The sequence below is a fragment of the Neoarius graeffei genome, chromosome 11 (genome assembly GCF_027579695.1).
Source record: "Neoarius graeffei isolate fNeoGra1 chromosome 11, fNeoGra1.pri, whole genome shotgun sequence".
NCBI lineage: Eukaryota > Metazoa > Chordata > Actinopteri > Siluriformes > Ariidae > Neoarius > Neoarius graeffei.
Genome location: NC_083579.1, coordinates 3,062,530 through 3,088,852, shown reverse-complemented (window position 1 = coordinate 3,088,852; position 26,323 = coordinate 3,062,530). Strand labels below are relative to the sequence as shown.

The window sequence follows — 26,323 nt, the reverse complement described above, 5'->3', positions numbered from 1 at the left end:
ATGTGTGTGCGCGCGCACAAGGATGTTGATTTACATTTCACATTATGCATTCTCTATTTTATGGTGTTTGTCGTCACTCAGGATACACAGAGGCTGGTGCGTGCATGTATCGAGTGACACACTCTCACCCTCATTGGCGTCTGGTTTTGAGTTCTTGATGTAGGCGGAGAACTTGGCGAAGATGTCCATCCCCGCAGTGTTGGACTCAGGGTGTCTGGCGCTGAGCTTAGAGTACCTGAGTGTAAAAAAACAACACGGCAGCGTGAATACACAGCACGTATTTTCTCTCTCTCTCTCTCTCTCTCTCTCTCTCTCACACACACACTCACTTGGGTGGACTGAGCACATCTTCCAGGAACTCCTCAATCTTGTTAACGTCAGTCTTGACTTCACCATTGAATGTGACAAAAGGAGGGTGTGTTCCTGGAGCTAGGTTTTGAAGATCTGCTGGTTTCCTGAAAAACATACACACGGCTATGAAATTCGGCGTATGGGCTGCTCTTCACATTCATTCACACTTCAGAGAAGGACAGCTCTATATCCACACACACGGATATACGCTCACTGGCCACTGTATTAGGAACATTCATACATCCACCTGCTGTTTTCTGCAGTTCTCTAATCAGCCGATCCCTTGATGCATCAAATCACGCAGATACAAATCAAGAGCTTCAGTTAATGTTCAAACATCAGAACGGGAAAAATCATGATCTCACACTGAAGTGTGACTTTCTTTCACTGTGGTATGGGTGTTGGTTTGATCCAGATGAGTATTTTTGGTTTGAGTATTTCAGAAGCTGCTGATCTCCTGGGGTTTTCACACACAGCAGTCTCTAGAGTTTACACAGAATGGTGCAGAAAACAAAAAACATTGAATAAGTGAGTGACAGTTCTGTGGGTGGAAACAAACACCTTGTTGATAAGAGAAGGTCAGAGGGAAATGGACAGATTTGTGGTTGGAGTTTTTTGGGGCATATAATCACTCTTTACAACCGTGGTGAGCAGAAAAGCATCTCAGCATGCAACAGCAGAACAACACCTTGGATTCCACTCCTGCAGCCAAGAACAGGAATCTTAGAATCAACAACAAGTTTCTATTAAAGTGGCCGGGGAGTGTGTATATTATTATAGTTTGCTCTCTAACAGTTCCTGGAATTAAAACAGGCTCATAATACGATAAAAGTAAAACCATGCTACACAGGAGACAGTGTGAGAGTTAGTAAAGTGAAATGGTACAGGTTTGTCTTTTCACCTCATAATGACTGCATCTGATATTTTGATGTTGATCCGGTTCTTGTTCCTGCTCATTTGCACGTACATCTGATTCATTACACCACAAAAACGTGCAAAGACTGGTTGGTAATGAAAAGTAAACGGAAAGGACTTTGGATCATTAATTACATCAGTTGTTTATTAAATTATTTCTTGGTGGAGAAACACTCAGTCAGGATGGAGGTGCAACAGCCTGCTGTCACACCTGCACAGAGAGAATCCAAACCACTGTCGTCTTATTTCCAGCAGCAATTTTCATCTAAAAACCTGTGTGTGTGTGTGTGTGTGTGTGTGTGTGTGTTGAATAGAAGGATTGTTCCATTCTGTTTGGGTCGAACACACACAGGTCAGGATTCATCTGGAGAAGAACAATAACCAGCGGCCTGGTCGTTTCCAGAAACCAACTGCTGCAACACAAAGGGCTGCTATACAAGAGAGTGTGTGTGTGTGTGTGTGTGTGTGTGTGTGTGTGTGTGTTCGTTCCAGGTGTGTCTGTGAACTGGGTGGATTTTGCTACATATAACGAAACTCAAATGAAAGACCAGTTTGCTGACCTGGAACAAGCGTCACTCAATCAAATGCGCGCGCACACACACGCACGACTAATTTTAAATGTCCAGACTAGTTTAGAGTGGATTCTAGAACGTCCTTTGATGTGGTGTTATATTTCCCAATTCACACAAGTATGTTCTGAATAAAGCACACATCAGAATAAATGCAAATAAAACTCGCCCTGGGCGCACAGCAAATTTGCAAACTTAAAAAAAAAAAAAAAAAAGGCGAGCGGGTGATTCGGTTGGACAGAAGCACTGCTCAGGACAAAGAACTAGAGCCTGAAATTTGTTCAAAACCCTGGAATGTTGGGGCGTCGTGGCTCAGGTGGATAAGGCGCCATACCATAAGTCCGGGCGACCCGGGTTCGATTCCGGCCCGAGGTCATTTCCCGATCCCTCCCCGTCTCTCTCTCTCCCGCTCATTTCCTGTCTCTACACTGTCCTATCCAATAAAAGGTGCAAAAAGCCCAAAAAATATCTTAAAAAAAAAAAAACCCTGGAATGCAACTGAAACTTGATTTCAGCATGACTGGACTCATGGTTCCTGAGAAACAGTTATCTGACCTTAGCCCCACCCCTTATTGATGACCACACCCCAAGGTCACGTCTGACTTCAATCTTAGCCTTGCCATGACTTTCTTTTTATTTATTTTTTACAAATCCACGCAAGCAATCATGCGTTCCAGCTGTTTGAGTAAACCAACTCCACCTCCTCGGAATTAATTGACGTGTGGCAGCCATATTGTTTACAAATCCCATGATTATTTTTGATGATTATTGTGTTTCACACTCTGTTGAGTGGTTTGACAACAGATTTGTGATGACTGACCAAAAATCCAAGGACTAGTTCATGAAAAGTAGGTTATGCATGGTGAATGGAGTTAGTGGGCGGGGCTAAGATAAATTTAGTTTAGGCCATGTAATAAGATGGAGGAAAAAAAAAAAAAAAAGAAGCAGCAAAGATCTTGGAATATGCCAAGAAAGAGCAACATAATTCATCTCTGGGGGGGGCGTCACGTTACATCACAAACAAACCTCGTTATGGACTTGAATGGAGCATTGGGTCATTATAAAGGCGGATCCCTTTTACAAACATCAAACAAGAAAAGTGGTCGTGTGTTTGCGGTTCTGACCCCACCTCAAACCTCTGTGGATTACAGTTCTTGAGAAATGTGCTACAGCGCCACCATGAGGCTGAGACGCAGCAGGGAGTTCTGTCTACTGAAAAGTTTCAAAGATGTCTCTACTTTTAATGCAGAAAAATAATAAGAAAGAAAATCATAACAATTTCAGTCGAGTTTGAGGACGTTTGGTGCTTGGGCCCCTAATCATTCATCATTATTCCAAGATTTCCCAAAAGACCTGGCAGTCTGGAACACACTGCTCCCAACACTCTTCTGGGCACAACAACAGGAAATGACCTCACATCTCAGGCATGGACACAGGAAGCACCTTGCCCCTCATGGCAGCACATGGCGTGCGTGTGTGTGAAGTGATGCGGTCTGAGATGAAGCGAGTGCTGCACAGAGAAGCTACTGTTGGCTGAGGAGCAGTAAAAAACACGATGGTACACAATGACTGTTCTGTGTTGTCGGGTCATTACACACTTCTGTGGGCTGAATGGGGATCAGATGCAGAAAATCTCACTCAGACACAGAGGATTTTTTTTTTTTTGGGGGGGGGGGGGGGGGATCAATCCTGACTGTCTTATTATTTCCACACGGCTTACATGATGTCTTCACATAATTTTATCGTACACTCAAAATGGTGATATTAAACCCCCGAGACTCTTTACACGCTCCACACTCAGGACTGTTCTACCACAGCGTGCTCCAACGCTCAAATCTGATTGGTCAGAAGTCACGTTATTTTGCCTGGCTCGGACTGTAGACCCGTGTGTACCATGAACGACAGGGTCACGTTAACGTGCTCGCTCTGATACATGATCGTTTCGTTCATGGATAACAAGCAAGCTGTCATTCCTTTGTAAACTAGAAACATCTCTAGGTTCCTCCTCTTGGGTCATTCCCTCCCCTGTCCCATCTGGACTGTCAGAAATCTAGGTTTAAATGTGGATTTTAAAAACATAAATCAATTTAAAAAAAAAAAAGCTGCGTACCTTTTCAGGTCAACGGTGGTGACGTTAAAGACCACTCCCTTCAGCCAGAGGATCATGAAGAGACGCTGAGAGAAGGGGCAGTTCCCTATGCTCTCTCCATCACTGCCCGCCTGAAACACACACACAGTTTTCATACACACTTTAGGAATACCAAATAACCAGGTGTCAAAGTTTACACAGAAATAATAATCCAGATGCCATAACTCCATCATACACGCTGGGATTAAGCCGGTCAGACACTAGGATTAACCTTGTCATAGATGCTGGGATTAACCCTCTCACACGTGCTGGCATTAACCTTGTCAGAGACGCTGGGATTAACCCTGTCATAGATGCCAGGGTTCATTGCCATAGGCACTGGGATTAACCCAGCCATAGACACTGGGATTAACACACAGTCAGTCATTCACTTTGAGTTTAGGCAGGATCTATTTTTTCATACCTTTGTACCATCCTGATCTCACCGGGGTATACAGTGAACGCTGTTAGCATCAGCCTTCATGCACTGTAAACCCCAGAATCATTTGTGAGTAAAAGGGGTGATGAGTGTGAAAGTTCACTCCTGGAGAAACACCGAGACCCCTCCTTGTTGAAAAGTTAAAAAGATCACCCTTAGTTTAGATGGTAAAAAAAAGAACTTGACGGAGCCACTTCAGAGGAGTCTGAATGGACAGCAGTAGTGAAGCCAGACTGGGGCTACTTCCTGTTGAGCTCAGTTTGGTGACGTTAAGCAACGGGGGGGGGGGGGGGGGGCACATACCACCTGGAAACGGTGTATTCGTTTGGTGTCTGTACCCCAAAAATTCTTTTGGCCCACTTTGACTTCTGAATGTGACTTTGATGGGTTTTCTTTCTTTCTGCGAGTGCAGCCGAAACACGATCCAACAAAACGTCACTGATGTTCTGGTCTACACACTGACGGCTGAACAGGTTCTCCAGATTCCCCGAGAGCTTCTTATCCAAACAATACGGTTACTTTGCTCCTGTACGACTGGTCGTAGGTTCTCCATGTCGTTTTTAGTACAGTTGGAGGAAAATGTTTATTGCACAGCTATGAATTTATGGATCTGGTCATGTAGTAGTGCGTTTCTCTCAAAAGTAACAACCGTCATATAAAGGGAAGATCCCTGTTCTTGGCTGCAGGAGTGGAACCCGATGTGTTGTTCTTTCTCCTGTTGCATGCAGAGATGCTTTTCTGCTCAACACAGTCGTAAAGAGTGATTATATGAGTTACTATATCCTTCCTGGCCAAAAAAAAAAAGCTTGAACCACCTCAGATCTGTCCATTTCCCTCTGACCCTCTCTTCTCAACAAGGCGTTTATTTCCACCCACAGAACTGTCGCTCGCTCACTCAGTGTTTTTTGTTTTCTGCACCATTCTGTGTACCGTATTTTTCAGACTATAAGTCGCACTTTTTTCATGGTTCGGCTGGCCATGCGACTTATACTCCGGTGCGACGTATACATGGTTTTTTTTTTTTTCACCGCGGAATAACTGGAGCTGATGCTGAGTTTGACGACAGCCACGCAGAAGAGGAAACGGCGCTTCGTCTGCCGCTGGAGTTGGCAGAGTTGTTCAGAAGCGACACCGAGGATGAGGAATTCAATGGATTTGCAGTGAAATCGTCAGCTTGATAAACTTGATTGACCTGTGTTTTATTATTAATGATAGGCCTATAGTTATTTAAATAAGTTATGTAATGATTTTAGGCAGTGCTTAATTTGTGAAGTGGGAGGTCCCGGAACGCAGGAGGTGGGTGGGTCCGGCGACTCAAAAAAAAAAAAAAAAAAAAAGGCGGGGGGCGGTTTACTATAACTTTACGCACATGTAAAAAGAAAAAATAAAATAAAATAATAATAATAATAATATCAGACATTATGATCTTAGAAAACGCTTTAGTGACGAACAATTACAGACAGTAATATGTCGTGATATGTTATAAACTATTATTTTTTATTAGGCTATATATTAAATTATATATTAAATTTATCTTCTAAAATAACAGACTGTACTCATATCACAACCGGTTTATTTCACCATTGGAGATCAGATCACACAAGACATGCGTTAAATGACTCATTTTAAGGATTTAAGTAAAAGCAGTTGTTTTTTTTTTTCACTAGACAGTTGTTTTTACTACCGTACCCGTCTTTGGAGATGATATACCTATAGCCTACTTGACCTCTGATTTGATGAAATAAAATTCGACAAAAATGAAGAATGACACTCCTCGATGATGACTACAGCTTTAATAACAAAGATGAAAGAGCCATGGGGCGATAATAAGCCCTACCGGTAAAAATATTCTAAAAGCAAACTGATTAATGCATCAGTAATAGGCTACTAATATTAGTTATACTAATAATATAGGCTATTAGTAATAACGATAGTGATAGTATTAAAGATAGGAGTAGATATTTAAAATAATCAGACTAGGCTACTTACAGGGCAAAGGGCGCGTTATCACTGCTCAGCTGTTCGTTTATTAAATAAACAATGCAGTCGCGCAGTAACCGCGCGCCGCTTATCAGATAGAATCACAGATTCTATGGATAGAATAACCCTTCAAAAAAGTGCGACTTGTAGTCCGGTGCGACGTATATATGTTTTTTTCGTCTTCATAATGCATTTTTTGGCTGATGCGACTTAAACTCCGGAGCGACGTATAGTCCGGAAAATACGGTAAACTCTAGAGACTGTTGTGTGTGAAAACCCCAGGAGATCAGCAGCTTCTGAAATACTCAAACCAGTCCATCTGGATCAAACCAACACCCATACCACAGTGAGAGAAAGTCACACTTCACTGTGAGATCATGATTTTTCCCGTTCTGATGTTTGAACATTATGAACATTAACTGAAGCTCTTGATTTGTATCTGTGGGATTTGATTCACTGTGCTGCTGTCGAGAGATCAGCTGATTACAGAACCGCAGATGGATGGAGGGGTGTTCCTAATAAAGTGGCTAGTGAGTAATATGGAATATGACATGCTTTGAAAATTAACTACTACAATGAGGAGCTGCAGCAACTGACAGCTGAAATATTTGAGGAAATTAAAGCTCCTTCCTGGACTTCCTGAAGTGCTTCAAGAGAGGAAATTCAATAAAGTAGCCAAAGTAGCCAACACACACACACACACACACACACGTGTTGATTGGAAAACCAGACCTATTTTAATTTGATATGATGGTGATATGGGCGGCACGGTGGTGTAGTGGTTAGCGCTGTCGCCTCACAGCACGAAGGTCCGGGTTCGAGCCCCAGGGCCGGTGAGGGCCTTTCTGTGCGGAGTTTGCATGTTCTCCCCGTGTCCGCGTGGGTTTCCTCCGGGTGCTCCGGTTTCCCCCACAGTCCAAAGACATGCAGGTTAGGTTAACTGGTGACTCTAAATTGAGCGTAGGTGTGAATGTGAGTGTGAATGGTTGTCTGTGTCTATGTGTCAGCCCTGTGATGACCTGGCGACTTGTCCAGGGTGTACCCCGCCTTTCGCCCGTAGTCAGCTGGGATAGGCTCCAGCTCGCCTGCGACCCTGTAGAACAGGATAAAGCGGCTACAGATAATGAGATGGGATGAGATGACGGTGATATGAAAATGTAACAGCTACCACAATCTCCAGTCTGAGACGATCGATTTCTGATCCGTCACGATGGACGTCCAGTTGGAAAATTTAAAATGTGTGTCAGGAAAAACAAGACTTTACCATCAAAAATTGCTTTACATGAACAACAAAAATCGTTTTTAAATCAATCAAAAAAAAAAAAAATCACTTTGGTTTATCAATAAAATGACTTTGACAAAAATAACTTCATGAATAAAAATAAAATCACAGACAAAAATACTGCTTTATCAACACAAGAAATCTGTTTGACAAAAATCGTTTTGTTTTTATTTACAAAGTAAATTGCTTTATCAAGAAAAATAATCACTACTGATAAAAAGAGATCACTTTGTCTTGGACGAAAACGTTGCCTTGTTTTATCAAGCAAAAAAATTTGCTTTGTTATATCGTAAAAAATTAAGTCACTGTTTTTAGACAAAAATAAATCTCCATTTTATTTTTTATATCTTGAAACTTGTGGGTTTTTTTTAAACAACTCCTCCACGTCTCTCCTCTGACCTTTCGGTACAACCAAGTACCACGCTCTAATAACTCAAAAAACGTGTGCGAGATGTTCTGTACGATTTGTGTGTGTTCCGTCTCATTACCTCACTGTACCTTTCACGATCCTGCAGCGTTCACATTCCACACACACTATCAACTCAACATAAACTCTCTAACAGACCTGAATCTTCCCTGTGTGTGTGTGTGTGTGTGTCCAGTAACCTGTAAGGTGTTCAGCTATGCAGGAATATGCTGGGAACACACACACACACACACACACACACTACAGACAGTTTTACTGCCACATTCCTTCATCTGTGTGTCTGAGACAGCGCTCTCAAAGATCCCGCAATATTAAGATTACTGAGGGAGGATAAAGAAGAAAGAGGCGGGGTTTACTGAGTTTCTGTGTGTGTGTGTGTGGGGGGGGGGGGGGGGGGGGGGGGGCACTTGAACATCAGGAGCTTAAAAGGAAAAAAAAAAAAAAAAAACACGACAATTGTGAAAGAGTGCCTTACAAAAAAAAAAGTTTTAATTTTATAAAACACAGCTTTGAGTGTGTGCAGTTTCTCTCTCTCTCTGAAATCCCCCCCATCATTCACCCCAACATTCCAGCCAGTCGTTTCATTTCCCTCCACACTCTTTTTACACAGATGTTCTGTAATTCTGGCCTAAAGCAGCACCTCAATATTTCAGATTTAGTGATTTTATACTAAACTAAATAAATCCGTCATGAAGCTGCACCAGTGTGTTTTTACAGCGTGAGCCGACATTCCACAACCAGAGACGTGACTGTTCACATCACAATGGAGCATCGGCCTCTAGGGTGACGTATCTACATGTCGGAAATACAAATACCCTGAAATATACATACACTTCAGATGAACTGAGTGTTGAGGGTGATTTTGTGTTGCACATTTATACGAAGTTACTGAGCATCATATGAACATATGATCACTTCTGTTCCATAATTCATGTTTAACTGAGTAACAAACTCGCTCAATATACAAAACACGTTTGGGTCCTTTAGCTGAGTGGCTTTTCAGGAAAAAAAAACAACACTGCACAGAGGGAAAGAGGTAATGAGGAAGACTGGTGTGGATGGAGAGACTCATGTGAGCCACATGTTTGTGGGTCAGAAATACACTGGAGGAGAAAATGAAGAGAAGTTAGAAGTGTTTTTTGAAGGTCAAAAATCATCACACCCCTGTCCCACCATGCCATTAAGTCTGGCTCTGTTCACTATCAAATCGCTCAGCTCAGAGGAGGAACACCACACACCCCTGTTCTGCATTTGGAAACTTTATACACATGAGGAGGAGTAAAGGCATGAGAATTCCACCTTGAACAGACTGTGGAAAAGGGGCTTCTCTCTCTCTCTCTCTCTCTCTCTCTCTGCAAGAAGACCAGATTGAAACATTCCACACATGTCCTGCTGATGAGTTTGTTTAGATTTAGTCAGGGCCAAGCATTTCCTGTCAGAGGGGAGAGAGAGAGAGAGAGAGAGAGAGAGAGAGAGAGAGAGAGAGAGCACGCATGCTTCAGCAGTGATGTGATGTATAACCATCATGCCCTGATGAGTTTGTTGAGGTTCAGTCAGGGCCAAGTATTTCCTCTGAAACAGGAGACTGCATCCAAAAGCACGCGCACACACTCCTGCCAAGTCACTTACACACTGCCGAGTGTGAAACGTTTATGTAAGTGTCCTGTTGTATCCCGCCAACTCAGTTCACTCAAGAGAGAAACGAGTTTCTTAATCACCACCCTGTCCACTTTCACTCCAGTGTAATCACACATCTACATCACCACCATCTACACAGTGTCAAGCAGGCAGAGCTAATCTCAGTAAGGCTTTCATAAGAGTGGTGTGTGTGTGTGTGAGTGAGTGAGAGTGTGCGCGACAGGCTTTGGCCCACAGTGTCTCACTGAGAGCATCTGCTGCCTCAATAGCCTCTTCAAGAGGAAGAAAGCTGCCACATTCACACATTCTGGAAAACACACACCCCATCTGGAAGGGTATTATTTCTGCAAACACACAACAAATCATCACAGTGCCCTTTTGCTCAATACCTCACCATGAAAAACACAGAGAGAGAGAGAGAGAGAGAGAGAGAGAGAGAGAGAGAGAGAGAGAGAGAGAGACACACACACACACACACACACACACACACACACAGAGACAAAAGCAAGACAGAGAAATGCTTAGCACTACACACTATATATGGTAAAAACTCCAACACTGATGAAATTTCTACAGTCCCACCAAACAGGAGGAGTGTACACATAACTCCACTCACTTTATGCAAAACTATTTGTAATATGCAAATGAGCAGGCAGCGTTTCAGAAACATGAATGACTGAATATGATGGTGTGGAGTCTCTCTCTCTCTGTCTGTCCCTCTCTCACACACACACACACACACACACACACACACACACACACACACACTCAAATGAGCACAGCTGTCCACCGGAGATGATGAGTCATGCCATGCTCAGGGCTGTGTGTGTGTGTGTGTGTGTGTGTGTGTTCTAAACCAGAAGCTGAGGTCATCCAGTGTGTGTCATGATGGATATACAGCATGACGAGAGAGAGAGAGAGGGGAACAGAGCTGGAGACAAAGACTGAAAAAAAGAGACGCAAAGTGTTCCACCTGTATCTGACATGTCCAAGTAGCGCGCTACACACACACACACGTTTGTTTTGAGTGCAGTATGTTCAGTTTCATGTTGTACATCTTGCGCTTGTAATCAGTGGAGCTACAGAAGCAGTGCATCAGTCTCACTGCCACATCACACCACTGATAAACAGTCTACCAGACCGACCGCTAACGAGCGAGCCGTGCACTACTGAAAAACTTCGTGTGTGTGTGTGTGGGGGGTCGTCGTCTGTGGCACAAGAGCTAGGCAAAAAAATAATTGCGTTTCCTGTCACAAACTCCGTAGGACAGTCTTTTTTTCCCCCCCTCTCTGTTTTCTCAATTTTTTCTTTTCATTCAGAACCACATTAAATTTGTAATGTGTAAACAAACTGGCATTACTAAACATCAAACTGAGTTATGAAGCGTGAAAATTTCTTATAATTATACACGTGATGGCAGGATTTCATGAAAATAAAATGAATATTAATACATTTGTTCGTACACCACTGCCTGATGTTTAATCATCCAAGTGCAACAATGACCAAGAACACTGTTATTATGGCTCCAAGAATCATGCCACAATCACATACAGTGCCTCCAGAATTATTGGCACCCCTTGTAAAGATTAGTGGGGGGGCCAAATTAACTGAAAAATTTGCCCACAGAAAAACAAATCCCTCAAGAAAAACACGTGCCAATATTATTGGCACCCCTGGAAACGATCGCAGACTGACGCGCGTTTTCTTTTAAATTGTACACGTTTGAGTTGGCTGGAGTGTGTAGGAACTTTCAAGCTGTAATCCATGATTAACTGGGGAACAAATATGAGGCGACACAGAGGTCAAATTCCCTCAACATGGGAAAGATAAGAGACACAAAGTGTGTTGACCTTCATAAGTCAGGGAATGGTTATAAAAAAATAAAAAAAAATAGCTCCTGGGGGTGTCGTGGCTCAGGTGGATAAGGCGCCATACCATAAATCCGGGGACCCGGGTTCGATTCCGACCCAAGGTCATTTCCCGATCCCTCCCCGTCTCTCTCTCCCGCTCACTTCCTGTCTCTACACTGTCCTATCCAATAAAGGTGAAAAAGCCCAAAAAAAATCTTTAAAAAAAATAGCTCCTCACCTGAAAATGTCCATTTCTACTGTCAGAGCAATAATAAAAAAAATAAAATTAAAAATTAAAAAAAAAAGTGGACGCCAACCGGAACTGTTACACACACTCCTGGAACAGGAGCAGAGTTTATTTTGCCCCAACATACAGCAAGGACGAGGGTAAGAGAGGCTAAATAAATAAATAAATAAATAAATAGAAATCCAAGGGCCACTGTTGGTGAATTACAAGAAAAAGTAAAATCTTGGGGTTTCTGAGTCTCCAAAGCCCCCATCAGACTCCACCTCCATGCCAACAGATTATTTGGAAGATTCCAGAAAAAAGCCTTTTCTGTCCGTTAACTGCAAACGTAAGCAACTGAAGTTTGTGAAACACTGCTACAACTTTGACTCAATCCCTGTACCTGAACCCCAGTGAAAACCAGTGGGGTGAGCTGAAGAGGAGAAAAGAACGATCGTGGAGGACACACCACCTCCCAGTATTTGCCATGAATGCATCAGGGGCTAAGCTAGGTCTGACCTCTGGGCTCGCCTCTAAGGGCTTTGCGTTGAGGAGATATTTCAGGACTGAAGGACTCCGATGGTACAAAAATTCCTTCCTGCAGAGATTAAACTGAACCGAGCTCCATCACCAGTCCCATCCTGGTGCTTTTTTTAGGGAAGAGTGTAGGGTGTGTGTTCAGGGCTTTAGTCTGACGTACCACTGTATTTCTCTGTCTCACACAGACACACACCCAAAGGATGGCTGGCAAAATCCCCAACACGAACACAAGCAATTTACAGTGTGTGTTTTTTGGGGCATTCCAGCCTTCTGTAGTGGAGCACTAAATTTAGCCCTTTAACTGGCAAACATTTCTAATGAGACTCCAGACCACACTGTTACCCAAAAAAGGAGAGAGAGAGAGAGAGAGATGGGGAGGGGGAGAGAGAGTGTGCAAGCAAGAGAAAGACAGGGAGGGGAGAGAGAGAGACGGACAGAGAGGGAGAGAGAGATTTTACCTCCTTACTAACAGCTATGAGACAAAGAGAAACAGAAGCAGTGTGTGTGCTGCTCTGCTGCGTGTGTGTTGTCATAGCTCCAAGACATGTCCGAGTCATTAGCGTGTGCGTGTGTGAGAGAAACATCTGTGATGTAGGATCAGGTGTAGGATTAAACCCTGGAGAATCGGCCCGGTCATTTTCTCCACATTAACAGACTCCATGGTTTGGAGGCGGTGTTCATTACCACTGAAGCCAAACAGGCCGGTGTTTAGTCTACACGATCTGTGATTGCTCACGTCCGGGTATGAAAATAGACAGAGACGAAGCAGAGATGAAGCCGGCTCCACCCAATCACTGCAGGGCCGGGACACACCGGGTCTATAAACTGCATCTGAACTCACAGGGATAAAGTGTGTGACTGTAGGAACACACAAGTCCCACATACACACCTCACAGTGAGGGCTCAACAACACACTGCACTCAGAGAGAGAGACAGAGAGAGAGAGAGAGAGAGAGAGAGAGAGAGAGAGATTTGTGCTCCCATGTCCAGTTTGGAGGCGTGTGACCTCGCCTTGCCTGAACATTTGTTACAGTGGATTCCAGCTGAACAAACACAGCGTTGTTTAAAATCAACAGACAGCCGAGTGAGACAGAGTGTTTAAGACGGGGGGGGGGGGGGGGGGGGGGGGGGGGGGGGGGACATGGAGGAGGGGAAAGAGCAGTCTGTTTTATTGATATATATTTTTCAAATCTTACTGCCTGAGGTCCAGAGCACTTCCTGTGTCCCCTTTCTCCATGTCTTTCTCCCTCTCTGTAGTTTAACACACTGAGACTGACATGAATGAAGAACACCGCATGAATGTTTGGTTAGCTCCAACACTCAAACTAGCATCTTAGATCTGGAGAACGGTACGAGGAACCTTCAAGGAAGTTTGATGGAATCGCACATGGCTCCGATGGGGAAAGTGAAGGGGTGTGGCCAGACACTGTTATAAGGGAATTTTTTATTGGTAGATAAAATTCTCTGCCCTTGTCGACACAAAATTACATATTGAGATGCATATGAAGTATTGTGAAGAAATACTGCAATACGATATTTCTGCCATATTGCCCCACCCATAATGATCAAACCCACCCACTCCTAGTTATTACTTTGCGTTGTTTCTCCATCTTGTGTCATTTTCCCTTCCTAAATTATTCTGTCCAGTTTCACTCTCATTCCTTCTCTCGCTCTCACTGACCACGCCCTCCATTTCTACATTCTCTCTCTCCTTCCCTCCCCCCTCATCCACTTTATCCCTTCCCTCCTCTCATTTATTCCATCTTTCTGGTTTTTGGCTTTGATTCATTTCCTGTCATTGACTTCACAAGAAATGCCTCATTAGTGGTGAATTTCCTGAGCGCGCATGCGAGAGAGAGAGAGAGAGAGAGAGAGAGAGAGAGAGAGGGAAAGGAACACCATATTCCTTGAAAATTTGCCCAAAATGAGAGAGGTCATTTAAAAACAAAAACCTGTATTAACAATGACATCACTTGATATCAGTAACTGCTCATGATTATGTGACATTTTTCACACATGCATTTCTTTCTCGGTGAAGTGTAAAGGCTTTTTTCGAGCCTGGGTGCAGTCCGGACATCTCCTCCCTGGTCCTGTTTTGAAAAACCTGTGGTTATGCTTCAACTGAAGCACGTCACCCAGGTGTAGAATCTACCTGAGCTCGGGGCCACATGCCAAATAACATGATATCATCTTATATTACTTCCTGTTTCGACTTTGGTGATGTCTGGGAAACGGTTCTCATCACTGAGCAGTGGAGCTCTCCAAAACACCGACCTGCATTTTTCTTCATCACTTGATTGTTGGTGCGACAGAAAAGTAATAAGAAACAGTAAATACAGTGGATATAAAAAGTCTACACACCCTGTTAAAATGATCGGTTTCTCTGATGCAAAAAAATGAGACCACAACAAATAATTTCAAAACTTTCCCCACCTTTAATGTGACCTATAACCTGTACAATTCAATTGAAAAACAAATAAATCTGTTAGGGAGGAAAAACTTTTTTTTAAAATAAATAAATAAATGCACAATAAGCTGGATGCATAAGTGTGCACACCCTTAAACTAATACTTTGTTGAAGCACCTTTTGATTTAATTACAGCATTCAGTCTTTTTGGGTTCACACCTGCCATCAATTAAAAGGACTCTGATTAACCCCAAATAAAGTTCAGACATTTACTCAGTTCCATCCTCCAGCAAAAGCCAGCGTTCACAGAGAGCTTACAAAGCATCAAAGGGGTCTCATTGTTGAAAGGTATCAGTCAGGAGAAGGGGACAAAAACATTTCCACAGCATTAGATATACCATGGAGCACAGTGAAGACTGTCATCAAGAAGTGGAGAAAACATGGGACAACAGTGACGTTAGCGAGAACTGGACGTCCCACCAAAATTGATAAAAATAAATAAATAAATAAATAAAAAGACAAGACGAAAACCGGTCAGGGAGGCTGCCGAGAGGCCTACAGCAACACTGAAGGAGCTGCAGGAATTTCTGGCAAGTACTGGTTGTGTACTACATGTGACAATCTCCCGTATTCTCCATACGTCAGGACTATGAGGTAGGGTCGCAAGATGGAAGCCTTTTCTTACAAAGAAAAACATCCAGGCCCGGCTAAATTTTGCAAAAAAAAAATTAATAAATAAAATCACCAACTTTCCCAAAAGGATGTGGGAAAATGTGTTATGGTCTGATGAAACCAAGGTTGAACTTTTTGGCTATGATTCCAAAAGGTATGTTTGGCGCAAAAACAACACTGCGCATCACCAAAAGAACCCCATACCCACGGTGAAGCATGGTGGTGGCAGCAGCATGTTTTGGGGTTGTTTTTCTTCAGCTGGAACAGGGGCTTTAGTCAAGGTGGAGGGAATTATGAACAGCTCTAAATACCAGTCAATTTTGGCCCAAAACCTTCAGGTGTCTGCTAGAAAGCTGAAGAGGAATTTCATCTTTCAGCACGACAATGACCCCAAAAAAGTTTTGGAACGGCCCAGCCAGAGCCCAGATCTCAATCCAATTGAAAATCTGTGGGGTGACCTGAAGAGGGCTGTGCACAAGAGATGCCCTTGCAATCGGACAGATTTGAAGCGCTTTTGCAAGGAAGAGTGGGCAAATATCGCCAAGTCTAGATATGGCAGGCTGATCGACTCCGACCCAAAACGACTGAATGCTGGAATTAAATCAAAAGGTGCTTCAACATCATTAGTTTAAGGATGTGCACACTTATGCAACCAGCTTATTGTACGTTTATGTTTTTCCCCCGAACAGATTTGTTTGTTTTTCAATTGAATTGTACAGATTATAGGTCACATTAAAGGTGGGAAAAGTTCTGAAATTATTTTTTTTTTTACATCTGAAAAACCTATCATTTTAACAAGGTGTGTACACTACAGTATATCCACTGTACATGAACCGAATGGAGCGTCCACCATGTTGGACATCTGCATGACCAATCTGCGGTTTGGACAGAAATCTTCTACGTTAGCGACAACTGATCCAATCGTATTTCCCTCGTCACTGTGATACGAACATGCGATAAACACGTCACAAATAAGGAAAGTCATTTTACTTACATGGGCTTTGAATTCCACCATTTGGCCAATCAGATGAAGCCCCAGCTATCCATCACTTTCCCACCAGAACACGCCTCCTCATTCAGACTGAGTGGCAAAACAAAACATGCTGCAACATGGCTGCCTTTATTAGGAAGAACTGCGACCCAAACAATTATCTGCTTAAAAGTAAACGCAGTTGGACTCGACAGTGATCCTTACAACATGCTGAGGAACCAGTGGACATTGACACATGGTCAGGAATCGGGGTCCTGACAGTTATACATACCTGATTTTGACACCGGGGAAATACAAAAAACACAAAAGCCTTGAGGTTTGGTCGTACGTCAAGGAGGGATTTGTTGGTGAAATTAAAGTGACGAGGACACGAATGGATATTTGGGCTCAACGTGGACAGGTTTGTACAAAATCTTTGTATTTGATTACTTTGACACAAAATGGCGACCACAAATCAACACTTCAGTGCCTGGATTCCAGTTGTTTCTGAGAATTACAGCGATCCATTCGCTTCTGAGGGTTTTTTTTTTTTTAAAGCTTTCTGCAGTGGGCAATTCCATGTAAATGTCAACCTCACCATGCAAAAATAAAGCAACATGTAATACATCAAAACCACTCCCAGAGATATCACCTAAGCCTGTATTTTACAGATGTGAATAAGTTGAACCAATTTGTCACAAGAATTGTTCCCTTCGCCTTAATATGTCAGTCTTTCTTTCTTATAATGTAAAACCCAAGCTAAAATCAACTTTGATCATGTACAATTCTATATTACTGCCACAAGCCACAGAAATGCATGCTAAAATCCACAAAACAGCAAAACAATAGCCATCCTAAATATTATTTAAGAACTTTGATAGTTTTAGCTGATATTTAGAGAGTTTTTCAAAGGGTTATGGTGGTTAAATTGCTGATTTTCTAAACATATGCCATGTCCCTTTCAGACTGTTTAAAAAAAAAAATGAAAGAAAAAACCCAGCTCTGATTCCTTGCTGAATCTGTTCATACAGTTAAATCACACAACAGCTTTTCCCCATTTTACATCTGCCGTTTTGTGTTTTCGCAGCATTCAAGCTGAACGAGAACACTGCCACTCACTCCGTTCAGCCCCTCCATGGGTAAAACCTCAGTGACCTTCACCTACTGTGACATCAATGGTACATAGGTTCTACAGATCTCTACAGCTTGTTGGGCGGAGTCGAGGGCCTGGACGATTGTAACTGGAGAAACTGGCTATTTTATTTATTCAAGTTGTTTTCTCCCAGATGGTTTTGTTTTTAATTCAAGAGATGATTTTGTTGAGTTTCGAACTCACAGAGTGAGAAATTAAACTTGTTAAAATTTCTTATTGATATAATGTCTTATTTAAATTAAGGTTATTTAATTAATTAGGTATTCATGTGCAATTTGTTCAATAAAAACATTCTGGAAATAATTGATTTAATTTATTTATTCAGTGAGCATGAGCTGTTCTACGTTTGGGCTCTCTGTTTGCAGTGTATCTATTAAAGCAGAAAAACACAGGAACTGTATCGCTAATTTACACACTTCAATATTTATTTATTTCGTGTTATCGCACATCTTCCTCACATCGTGCAGGCGTGCTATTCGACATGAACGCACACGTGGGCTTTGAAACAGTCCCAGAGTGCAGAATGGAGTGACTCTGGTGTCAATATGAAACATGTGGGCACAAAATATTGTTGCCAAACAAAAGAGACGAGTTTGACTAGTCTGATGAGGACGGTGACCCGTGTCCATCGTCCATACCTCCATGTCTCCCTCTCCATGTCAGAAACTTTAGAGATTATTTACCCTGGGCAGATTATTCAGTCAGTATTGTGTGCATCTCAGGAGGCTTTAAGTCCTATTCGGAAACGAACTGCTGTTAGTGGTTTCTTATTTTTCTGCCAATCCCATAATTCGAGTTCCAGGAAAGTTCCAAGGAACATGGCGGACTCTGACTCCGAGTATGTTTGCAAGTCTGGGTGCAGATTTCTAGAAGTTATTTATGGCTTAAAATATAACTAACAGCACATTTTTATAGATAATGTATTTATCTGTCTAGTTTATAGTGCTAACTGTAGTTAACTAGCTCACTGTGTTCACCAAACAAACAGTACTCTCCGATAACGCTACTCTCGGACAGACTGATAAACGAGCGTACAATGTACCATGTGCTGAAAGGTGATGATGTAAGAGGGGCTACATTACCATACATTCTTTAAGAACTTGACGCAAGTTAGTTACTAACGGAAGATAATTTTATAGCCGTGGTTTTACCTTCTCATCATTAAACAGGTCTGGAGATGTTATGAAGAAAATCAAAGACTGGACAGAAGTAGCTTCTTAGGCAAGTGTACGTAGCAAGACGTAATGCATGTTAGCGTGTTTTGCTCATCTGACCACAAAGCTAGTGTTAATGTGGAGGTAGGATTAACCATGAAGGACAACGCAAATCACAGCGTTCTTACTGAAACCATGTTTTGGAGATATTTAAAATCAATACGAGTATCATGATAAGTAACGCAAGTATTACGATACGACATTCTTGTGGTATTGTCCACACTTTTCCTCACACACAGCCAGGAATGTTCAAACAATTCCCAAAGCATTTCACTTATTCACACAGACATGTGTAAGGCAAGATGGCGAGAGCTGGGCGTTGACACTCGTGTGCATTTTTAAACACACTTCTCTTCTCTATCATGAGTGTGTTAGACGCTGCATGACTCAGACGTGACAGAGAAAGACCAGACAGAAAGCACAAAAGATGATTAGGAGGGAAGGAGGAAGAGAACAGAGTGAGACAAACGTTCCATGGGACGGTGGAGTCTCTGAGGCAAAAAGACAACAAGCGAGCATCTTCAAGTCTGGCTTTATAAAAAGGGTTTAAGTTCTTTCTATACAGTATATTACTCACACACACACCCGGGACAATAATTAACACCACCAGGCCTCTTGAGGCATTTTACGAGAGAGCAGAGTTGAGGAAAAACTGCCTCTTCAGCTGCTCGTCTGCTGATCCGTCACATTTCTGACACGTGGAACAGAGAGAGAACTGGTGGGCCTGACCCTGCGCTCACACGGTGGATATTTTCTCTCCTTACATGGCTCAAAGTGTCGGACGTTGGTCTTGTGCTTTGACTGCCATTTGCATGAAGTTGGCCCAGATGTTTCTTGTTGCCTGGCCACGCCCACTTCATCTTCTACATTTATGAAAAGTGAAAAATATACAGCTGCAGATTGAAAGTGGACATGTGGTTACAGCCATCAAACATTCTGCATACAATACCAGGGTTCTCGCCAGCGCTTTATATGGTTGCGGCCCGCTACGCTAAAATTTCAGACCGCAACGGTAATTTCCCCCCGCTACGCTAAATTTTTAATATAGCGTAACGGTTGTTTTCAGTTGTTCATCACCATCGCCAAAAGTTTTTTTTTTCCTGCGCACTTGAGCAGTTTTCAAGGTGTCAAAATCAGCCTACGTTTGTTAGGAAACCCATGCCTGGAAATCAGTTCCGAGAGAGAGAGAGAGAGAGAGAGAGAGAGATCCTGGCGATAACTTTCTCTTGAGCTGGACTTCGGTGAATGACAATGGATGACGGACCCCCTCGCAAAAAAAGAGACATTCGCTCTTTCTTCACAGTTAGAAATGTAAGTGCACCACTTCTACAGGTTTTCCATCACGCTTGAAAACTTAACCCAAAGCCCTTTGATGAATGAAAACGTCTACTTTGTAAGCAGGTTTAGCAATATGACAGGGCGCACGTATCGGATGATTAGCGCTAAGGTATTAGGCAGAGACCCGTCCACCCGTAAATTTGACGGGCAATTGCCGATTTCAACGGGCAAGTATACACACAGACGGATACTGAAACGGACGATAATGCCGAAAATTTTCGCACATGAATACTCCCACATGTCATCCGATAAATCCAGTTATGTTCCGCCCACACACGGACTGGCCATCGGGAGTAGCGGGAGTTTTCCCGGTGGGCCGGTGGTTCAGCGTGGGCCGGCGGAGAAAAAAAAAAAAAAAAAACAGTTGCGCGCTGGCCTTTAATATGATAAGCAATGTTAACAGTTTCTTTAACAAACTGTTAACATTGTTTATTACAGTTGCGCGCTGGCCTTTAATATGATAAGCAATGTTAACAGTTTCTTTAACAAACTGTTAACATTGCTTATTACAGTTGCGCGCTGGCCTTTAATATGATAAGCAATGTTAACAGTTTGTTAAAGAAACTGTTAACATTGCTTATCATATTAAAGGCCAGCGCGCAACTGTTTTTTTTTTTTTTTCTCCGCTGGCCCACACTGAACCACCAGCCCACCGGGAAAACTCCCGCTACTCCCGATGGCCAGTCCGTGTGTGGTTCCGCCATCATTTACAAATCGTAAGAAACACAGTTTAATACGAAAAATACTGAAAACTTGAAATGAAAAATCAGAATATTTCATCGTTTCCGCCATTTTGGTCCGCACTGAATCTTGTAACACGCGGACTGAATAAATCGCGAATTCTGATTGGTCGAAAATTGCCAAACACCCTGCGTTGTAGTTTCCTCTTTCTTGGCGGGAGAACCGCATTTTTTTTTGCTGACTCACTCTTCTGGATCAAGATGAATCCCAACAAACGCCCCAAATTGAATGTGACAAAAACTGATTCGTTTTTCCACAAAAAGACAGAAAAGGTATGTGTGATACATTGATTAACAAGGGGGTTTCATTGGGGTATGGTAAAATAGAATACTGTTGTTTTTGTTTTTTTTTATTAAATACTGTAACTAGATCAAAAGATTATATACAATTCATTGTTGTTTATTTTCTTTTCACTTTTGTTACCAAATCAGACACCATACATACATCTGATACATTCAGGAGTGAAACTGAAAAAAATACAAAGTAAAAATATGCAATATTTCTGATCAAAAATTACACGCCATTTCACCCTGAAAATGTCCTAGAATGCAGGAAATGAAGTCTACATTTCAAAAATTTTCTGGGGGGGCATGCCCCCAGACCCCCCTAGAGGGACTTCGCGCCTGCGGCGCTCGTCTTCGCACCTGCGGCGCTTATCAGGATTATATAAAATATTATTTTTGACTGGTAAATTTCTTTTTCTGCCTAATACCCTAATTAGCGCTAATTTACTGGATCCCACTGTGGCTAACATTAACACACTGGTAATCTGCCTGCATGCCATCCATCGTTATATTTCTATAAGGAGACAGGCACAAGAGAGGTTGGAGGAGATGAAGGAAAGGACATAGGAGGCAGAGGAAAGGAGGTAGCAGATAAACGGGCAGAGGATGGAGGTAGGCCTAGTGGGGGAGAGCCCGCTGTTGGAGATAGAGGAGGAGATGGAGGAAGACGAGCAGAGGCTGGAAATTCACAGGTGAGAATGAGGTTAATGATATGATTTTAGTCATGGGATTCAGCTCCAATGTGCCAAACGTGATCGCCCTTGTGGCTTTAAATCATTTATGTGCTCAGGCATTTCTTAATTTCTTAATACAATAAAACATTCATTATCTCTTTGGTTGTGTCTGAGTTTACATATCTTTTGACAACACCCTTTGTAGTTCAGTGAAATACAACAGTAGGTAACACATTGCCAAGATCCAAAGATGTAACAATTTTCCATCAAGGATATACAACATAAAAAATGCAATTTATCCCCTCCAGGAACGTCAAATATGGCCAATTTTGGGCATGATTTTTCAAAATCTCCGCACCATCCCCCCGCTCGGTCGCTACGCTCCCTCGCCATAACCCATTACGCTAAAAAAAAATCCTGGTGAGAACCCTGAATACTGTGTACCATCTAGTGTGTGTGTGTGTGTGTGTGTGTGTGTGTGTGAGTGAGTGAGGAGAGCGCGCGTGTGTTAGAGGCAGCACTGCTGAGACAGCATTCATTTAGACTTTACCGCAACGTTAGGAGTCATCATTAATCAAATCATATCAGAATCAGTGATATCGTTAAATCTTGAATCATTCCCTAAAGAATCAAATCGTATCATATCAGGTTCAGTGGTGTTAAACAGTGAATCATTGCCTAAAGTATCAAAATCACATTCGATTCAGTGGTGTCGTTAAATCTTGAATCGTTGCCATAGGAATTGAAAAGTGTTGATCATTTTGAATAATATATCATATCAGATTCACTAGTACTGTAACTAATGACCCTAATCCAAACTTATCCCTTATCTGATGTGAAAATGATCTGAACTGTTTCCGCATGGAACAGAGCTGAAGGAATAGAATGGTTTGGCAATGTAAAGCCACTCTCTCTCACACACACACACACACCTCATTCTCTATCTCCTTAAACCTGACCCCATGTAAGCCATCCAACCCCCACGTAGGAATGTGTTGATACTGGGTTACGTGATCTATCATAATATTCACAATAAAAGCGTCATTTTATTTGCACTCACTTTCATGACATCGTCAACTCCAAAATCCACAAAACTTCATTCTTTATGGCTCTCACGATAGCCAAGTCAACAGATTTGTGTTCATTGCATCACACACAGACTGCTCCATTCAGCACGAGCCAATCCTATGACTCGAACAAATAATTAAACTGAAGAGCCAGAGCAAATACAGCCAAGGTTATAGATCAATAAAAGGCCGGTGCTGTAGCTCGACCCTCTGTGAAGTAAACAGCATGGTTGCCCTGACGACGTACGAGGCGTTGAGGAGCGTCCTCGGGAAACGCCCGTGCTGTTCTTTGCCTTCATTTTGTAAACAGACGTGTTTCATGTCTCCAAAACAGATGAGGCTTGATGTAAAAAGGTGAACTTTCGATTCAGGTGGAATCAAAAGTCAAACATGGATCCGTATCGGATCATCGTGCCGTTCTCAATTATTTGGACAGTAAAACTCTTCTGCAGTAAAGCTTTCCTGTTGAGCTCCTCTTAAACCTGGTCATAACCTGATGAGGCTGATAAAACAACAAACAGTTACATAGTGACTAACGCAGCAGGATTAGAAAATACGCATTCACATGTACTCAGAATTATTCAATAACTCAAAACTTCCACTCAGATTATTTATCGCATGTGTACACACAACACTCATCCGTAGCTGTTTGGTCAACCGTTGCCATGTCCTGAATCATTTTATTGATCAATTTACGTTCACAGCGCAGAGTAACACACTGAGAAAAGTGCTATCTGCCCTCTTCTGCATACACGATTTCTTGATGTCGCTGTGACAGTGGACAGACAGCAGTATGTCCCTGCCACCCAAAGAACACGGCCAATCTCCGTCCTCTCGGACTCCCTCCCGATCACAGATTTCAAGAACCATCAACACAAGACAGATAGGTGGTTGTTCACCTCCGCAAATCAGGTAGCGTACATTTAAAAATACCGTTAAAAAATGATTTTGCGCCTTTCACTTTGGGCCCACAATTAAACATTTGATTCTTTCTGGTTGTCGAATTCAAACTAAACTGCTGAAATGCCCCTGAAATCAAAAAGTTTCAGTTAGCTTTCGATCAAGAGAAAAATAAACAAATAAAATCCCAATCATTTTGAAAAGAAAAATGACTTTCAAATCGCCCCCCAAATATGGTGATAAAAATATGATACCCCAGGGGCTCGTCGTGAATTCTGCTGAGCACCAGAATATTTCAGCCCCAAACCTGGCTGCCTCTGTGAACAGGTTTATCCTGAGATATCCACAATAAAAGAGTTTTCACATAAAGGAGCTTAAAACGTTCTGTATGGAGAAATGGACCGAGATAAGTGGCTGCATCTGAATGTGCATCGTTCCATACTCCTCTTCATCTGCTCCCGGACGTTCGGGGCGGTCGCCACAGCGGATCTGTTCTGCATATTTGATGAAGGTTTTTACACCGATGTCCTTCTTGACACAGCCCTCCTCAATCTACCCGGGCTTGGGACCGGCACCAAGTATGCACTGAAGAGTTTCATACGATTAGTACGCAAAAGGTAGTATGTAGGGTGTCCAAATACTCAGCAGGCATTTATTAGGAGTCAAAGCTGGATGATCTACTACAACTGGAGTATGCAAACATACTACATGACACCACACCACACCATCCCATAATTCAGCTGGAGCTTGAAAAAAAAAAAAAAAAGGAAGAAAATAGAAAGAAGACGGTGGACTGAAGCAAAGCCGGTTGTTACAGAGTCTAAGTGTTGTCTCTGGTGGTGTACAAATACAAGTATTAGACGAGTTTAAACATTGTCATTGCAGAAATACAGCGGTCTCAAAAGTAGCCGGTCACCGGCGGCAAATCACCGGCTATGGCTTGTTATGCCGCCGGCTATTGTCAGTCGAGTCACAAAATTTAAGATTAAATATTTCTGACAGCAAAAAAAAGTTGTGAACGTAAATTACATCCACTATGTCATGTATGTCCGTTGCCGCGTCAACTGTGTTTACATCCTCGACATGAGTGCAGCCATTACTGCTGCCTGTGTTACCAGATTGCGCGTTTTCCCGCCCAATTTGGGCGGTTTTAAGTGCATTTTGGTGGGTTTTGAAGATATTTTGGGCTGTAAAGCGTCAGCAGTATCTGGCAACATATTTTTTTACTTAATACAAAGAAATTAATGGATGCCAACGTTTTTGCCAAAATGGTATTTTATTTTCCATTGTTTGGCAGCTTCAGCATCATACTGTGAGATTCTGTTCAAATTGTTTTTTTTCTTCTATGAAGCCTGAGCCATTTATTTTATTAGTTTATAACTATTGTTTAATTTAGTCTTCAGGAGAGACTGCCTGCACACAGCACTAGTATTAATAGTTTTTTTTTTTTCTTCCATGAAAGCTGAGGCATTTATATTATATTTTAAGGTAACTTCATGTTGTGCTGTGAGGTTCTCTGCACTTTAACTTTTGAACCAACAGGTGCATTTGGATAAGTAAAGCCGATTTTTCTGCATTTTTGTAGTCCTGGTAATCTTTTATATTGGTAAAGTTGTTTATAGGACCATTTCTCAGTATCTGTTTTTTTAATCAATAGTTTTTCAGTAATAACTTAATATTTAACATATCACTCAATTTTAAACAACCCCGCGCCTCCCCCATGGCTTGCCCTCATAGTCTCCAAAATTTCTGTGGGAAACACTGGCGTGCGTAACAACGCTAATCAAACTTAAGCTAGATGACCCGCCTCAAATACCTGTCCCGGGTAAATGTTAAAATTCGTACTTGCGCATATATATATATATATATATATATATATATATATAATCCCTGCACACTTTGCATGCATTATGTCTGCCGCTGGCAGACATTTTACCATTTTGCACCCTGCTGTAAATTATTTGTACCCTGCTATTCTCCCAAACTTTGAAGCCCCTGGAAATATTTTTAGCAGATTCACAGGTTTACATTATCTGTGAACATCCGAGTCAGACGACAGGTAAGATGGTGGTGGAGTACATCCGAATCGTTTCCTTATTAGGCTACTTGCTCGCATACTCCTCGGACGTACTACAGTATGGGTCGGGATGTAGGGACTGGACCAACGTTAGTACATACTGAGAATTTGGATGAAGCCAAACGTCTTCAAGTTTGAGAGGAAAATCATCATGGAGAAAAAAAAAATCTTCACGTATATTATAGATTTTAGGCCGATACACACTCACTGGCATCAAATCCCACAGATACAAATCAAGAGCTTCAGTTAAATGTTCACAATGTTCGAACATCAGAACGGGAAAAATTGTGATCTCTCAGTGAAGTGTGACTTTCTTTCACTGTGGTATGGGTGTTGGTTTGAATCAGAGGAGTATGAGGTTTGAGTATTTCAGAAACTGCTGATCTCCTCCTGGGGTTTTCACACACGAGTTTACACAGAATGGTGCCGAAAACAAAAAACACTGAGTGAGTGAGCGACAGTTCTGTGGTTGGAAACAAAC

General features: G+C 42.2%; 1 protein-coding gene across 1 annotated transcript in view; it reads right to left on the bottom strand.

The window, feature by feature from the left end:
- clic4 (chloride intracellular channel 4) overlaps positions 1-26,323 on the bottom strand; it is a 38,941-nt gene that overhangs the window by 7,503 nt on the left and 5,115 nt on the right. The window contains exons 2-4 of the mRNA XM_060933276.1: positions 3,946-4,055; positions 330-455; positions 129-235 (exon numbers count right to left, since the gene is read on the bottom strand). Of these exons, the coding sequence (XP_060789259.1) occupies positions 129-235; positions 330-455; positions 3,946-4,055 (343 nt within the window). The remainder of the gene's footprint in view (positions 1-128; positions 236-329; positions 456-3,945; positions 4,056-26,323) is intronic.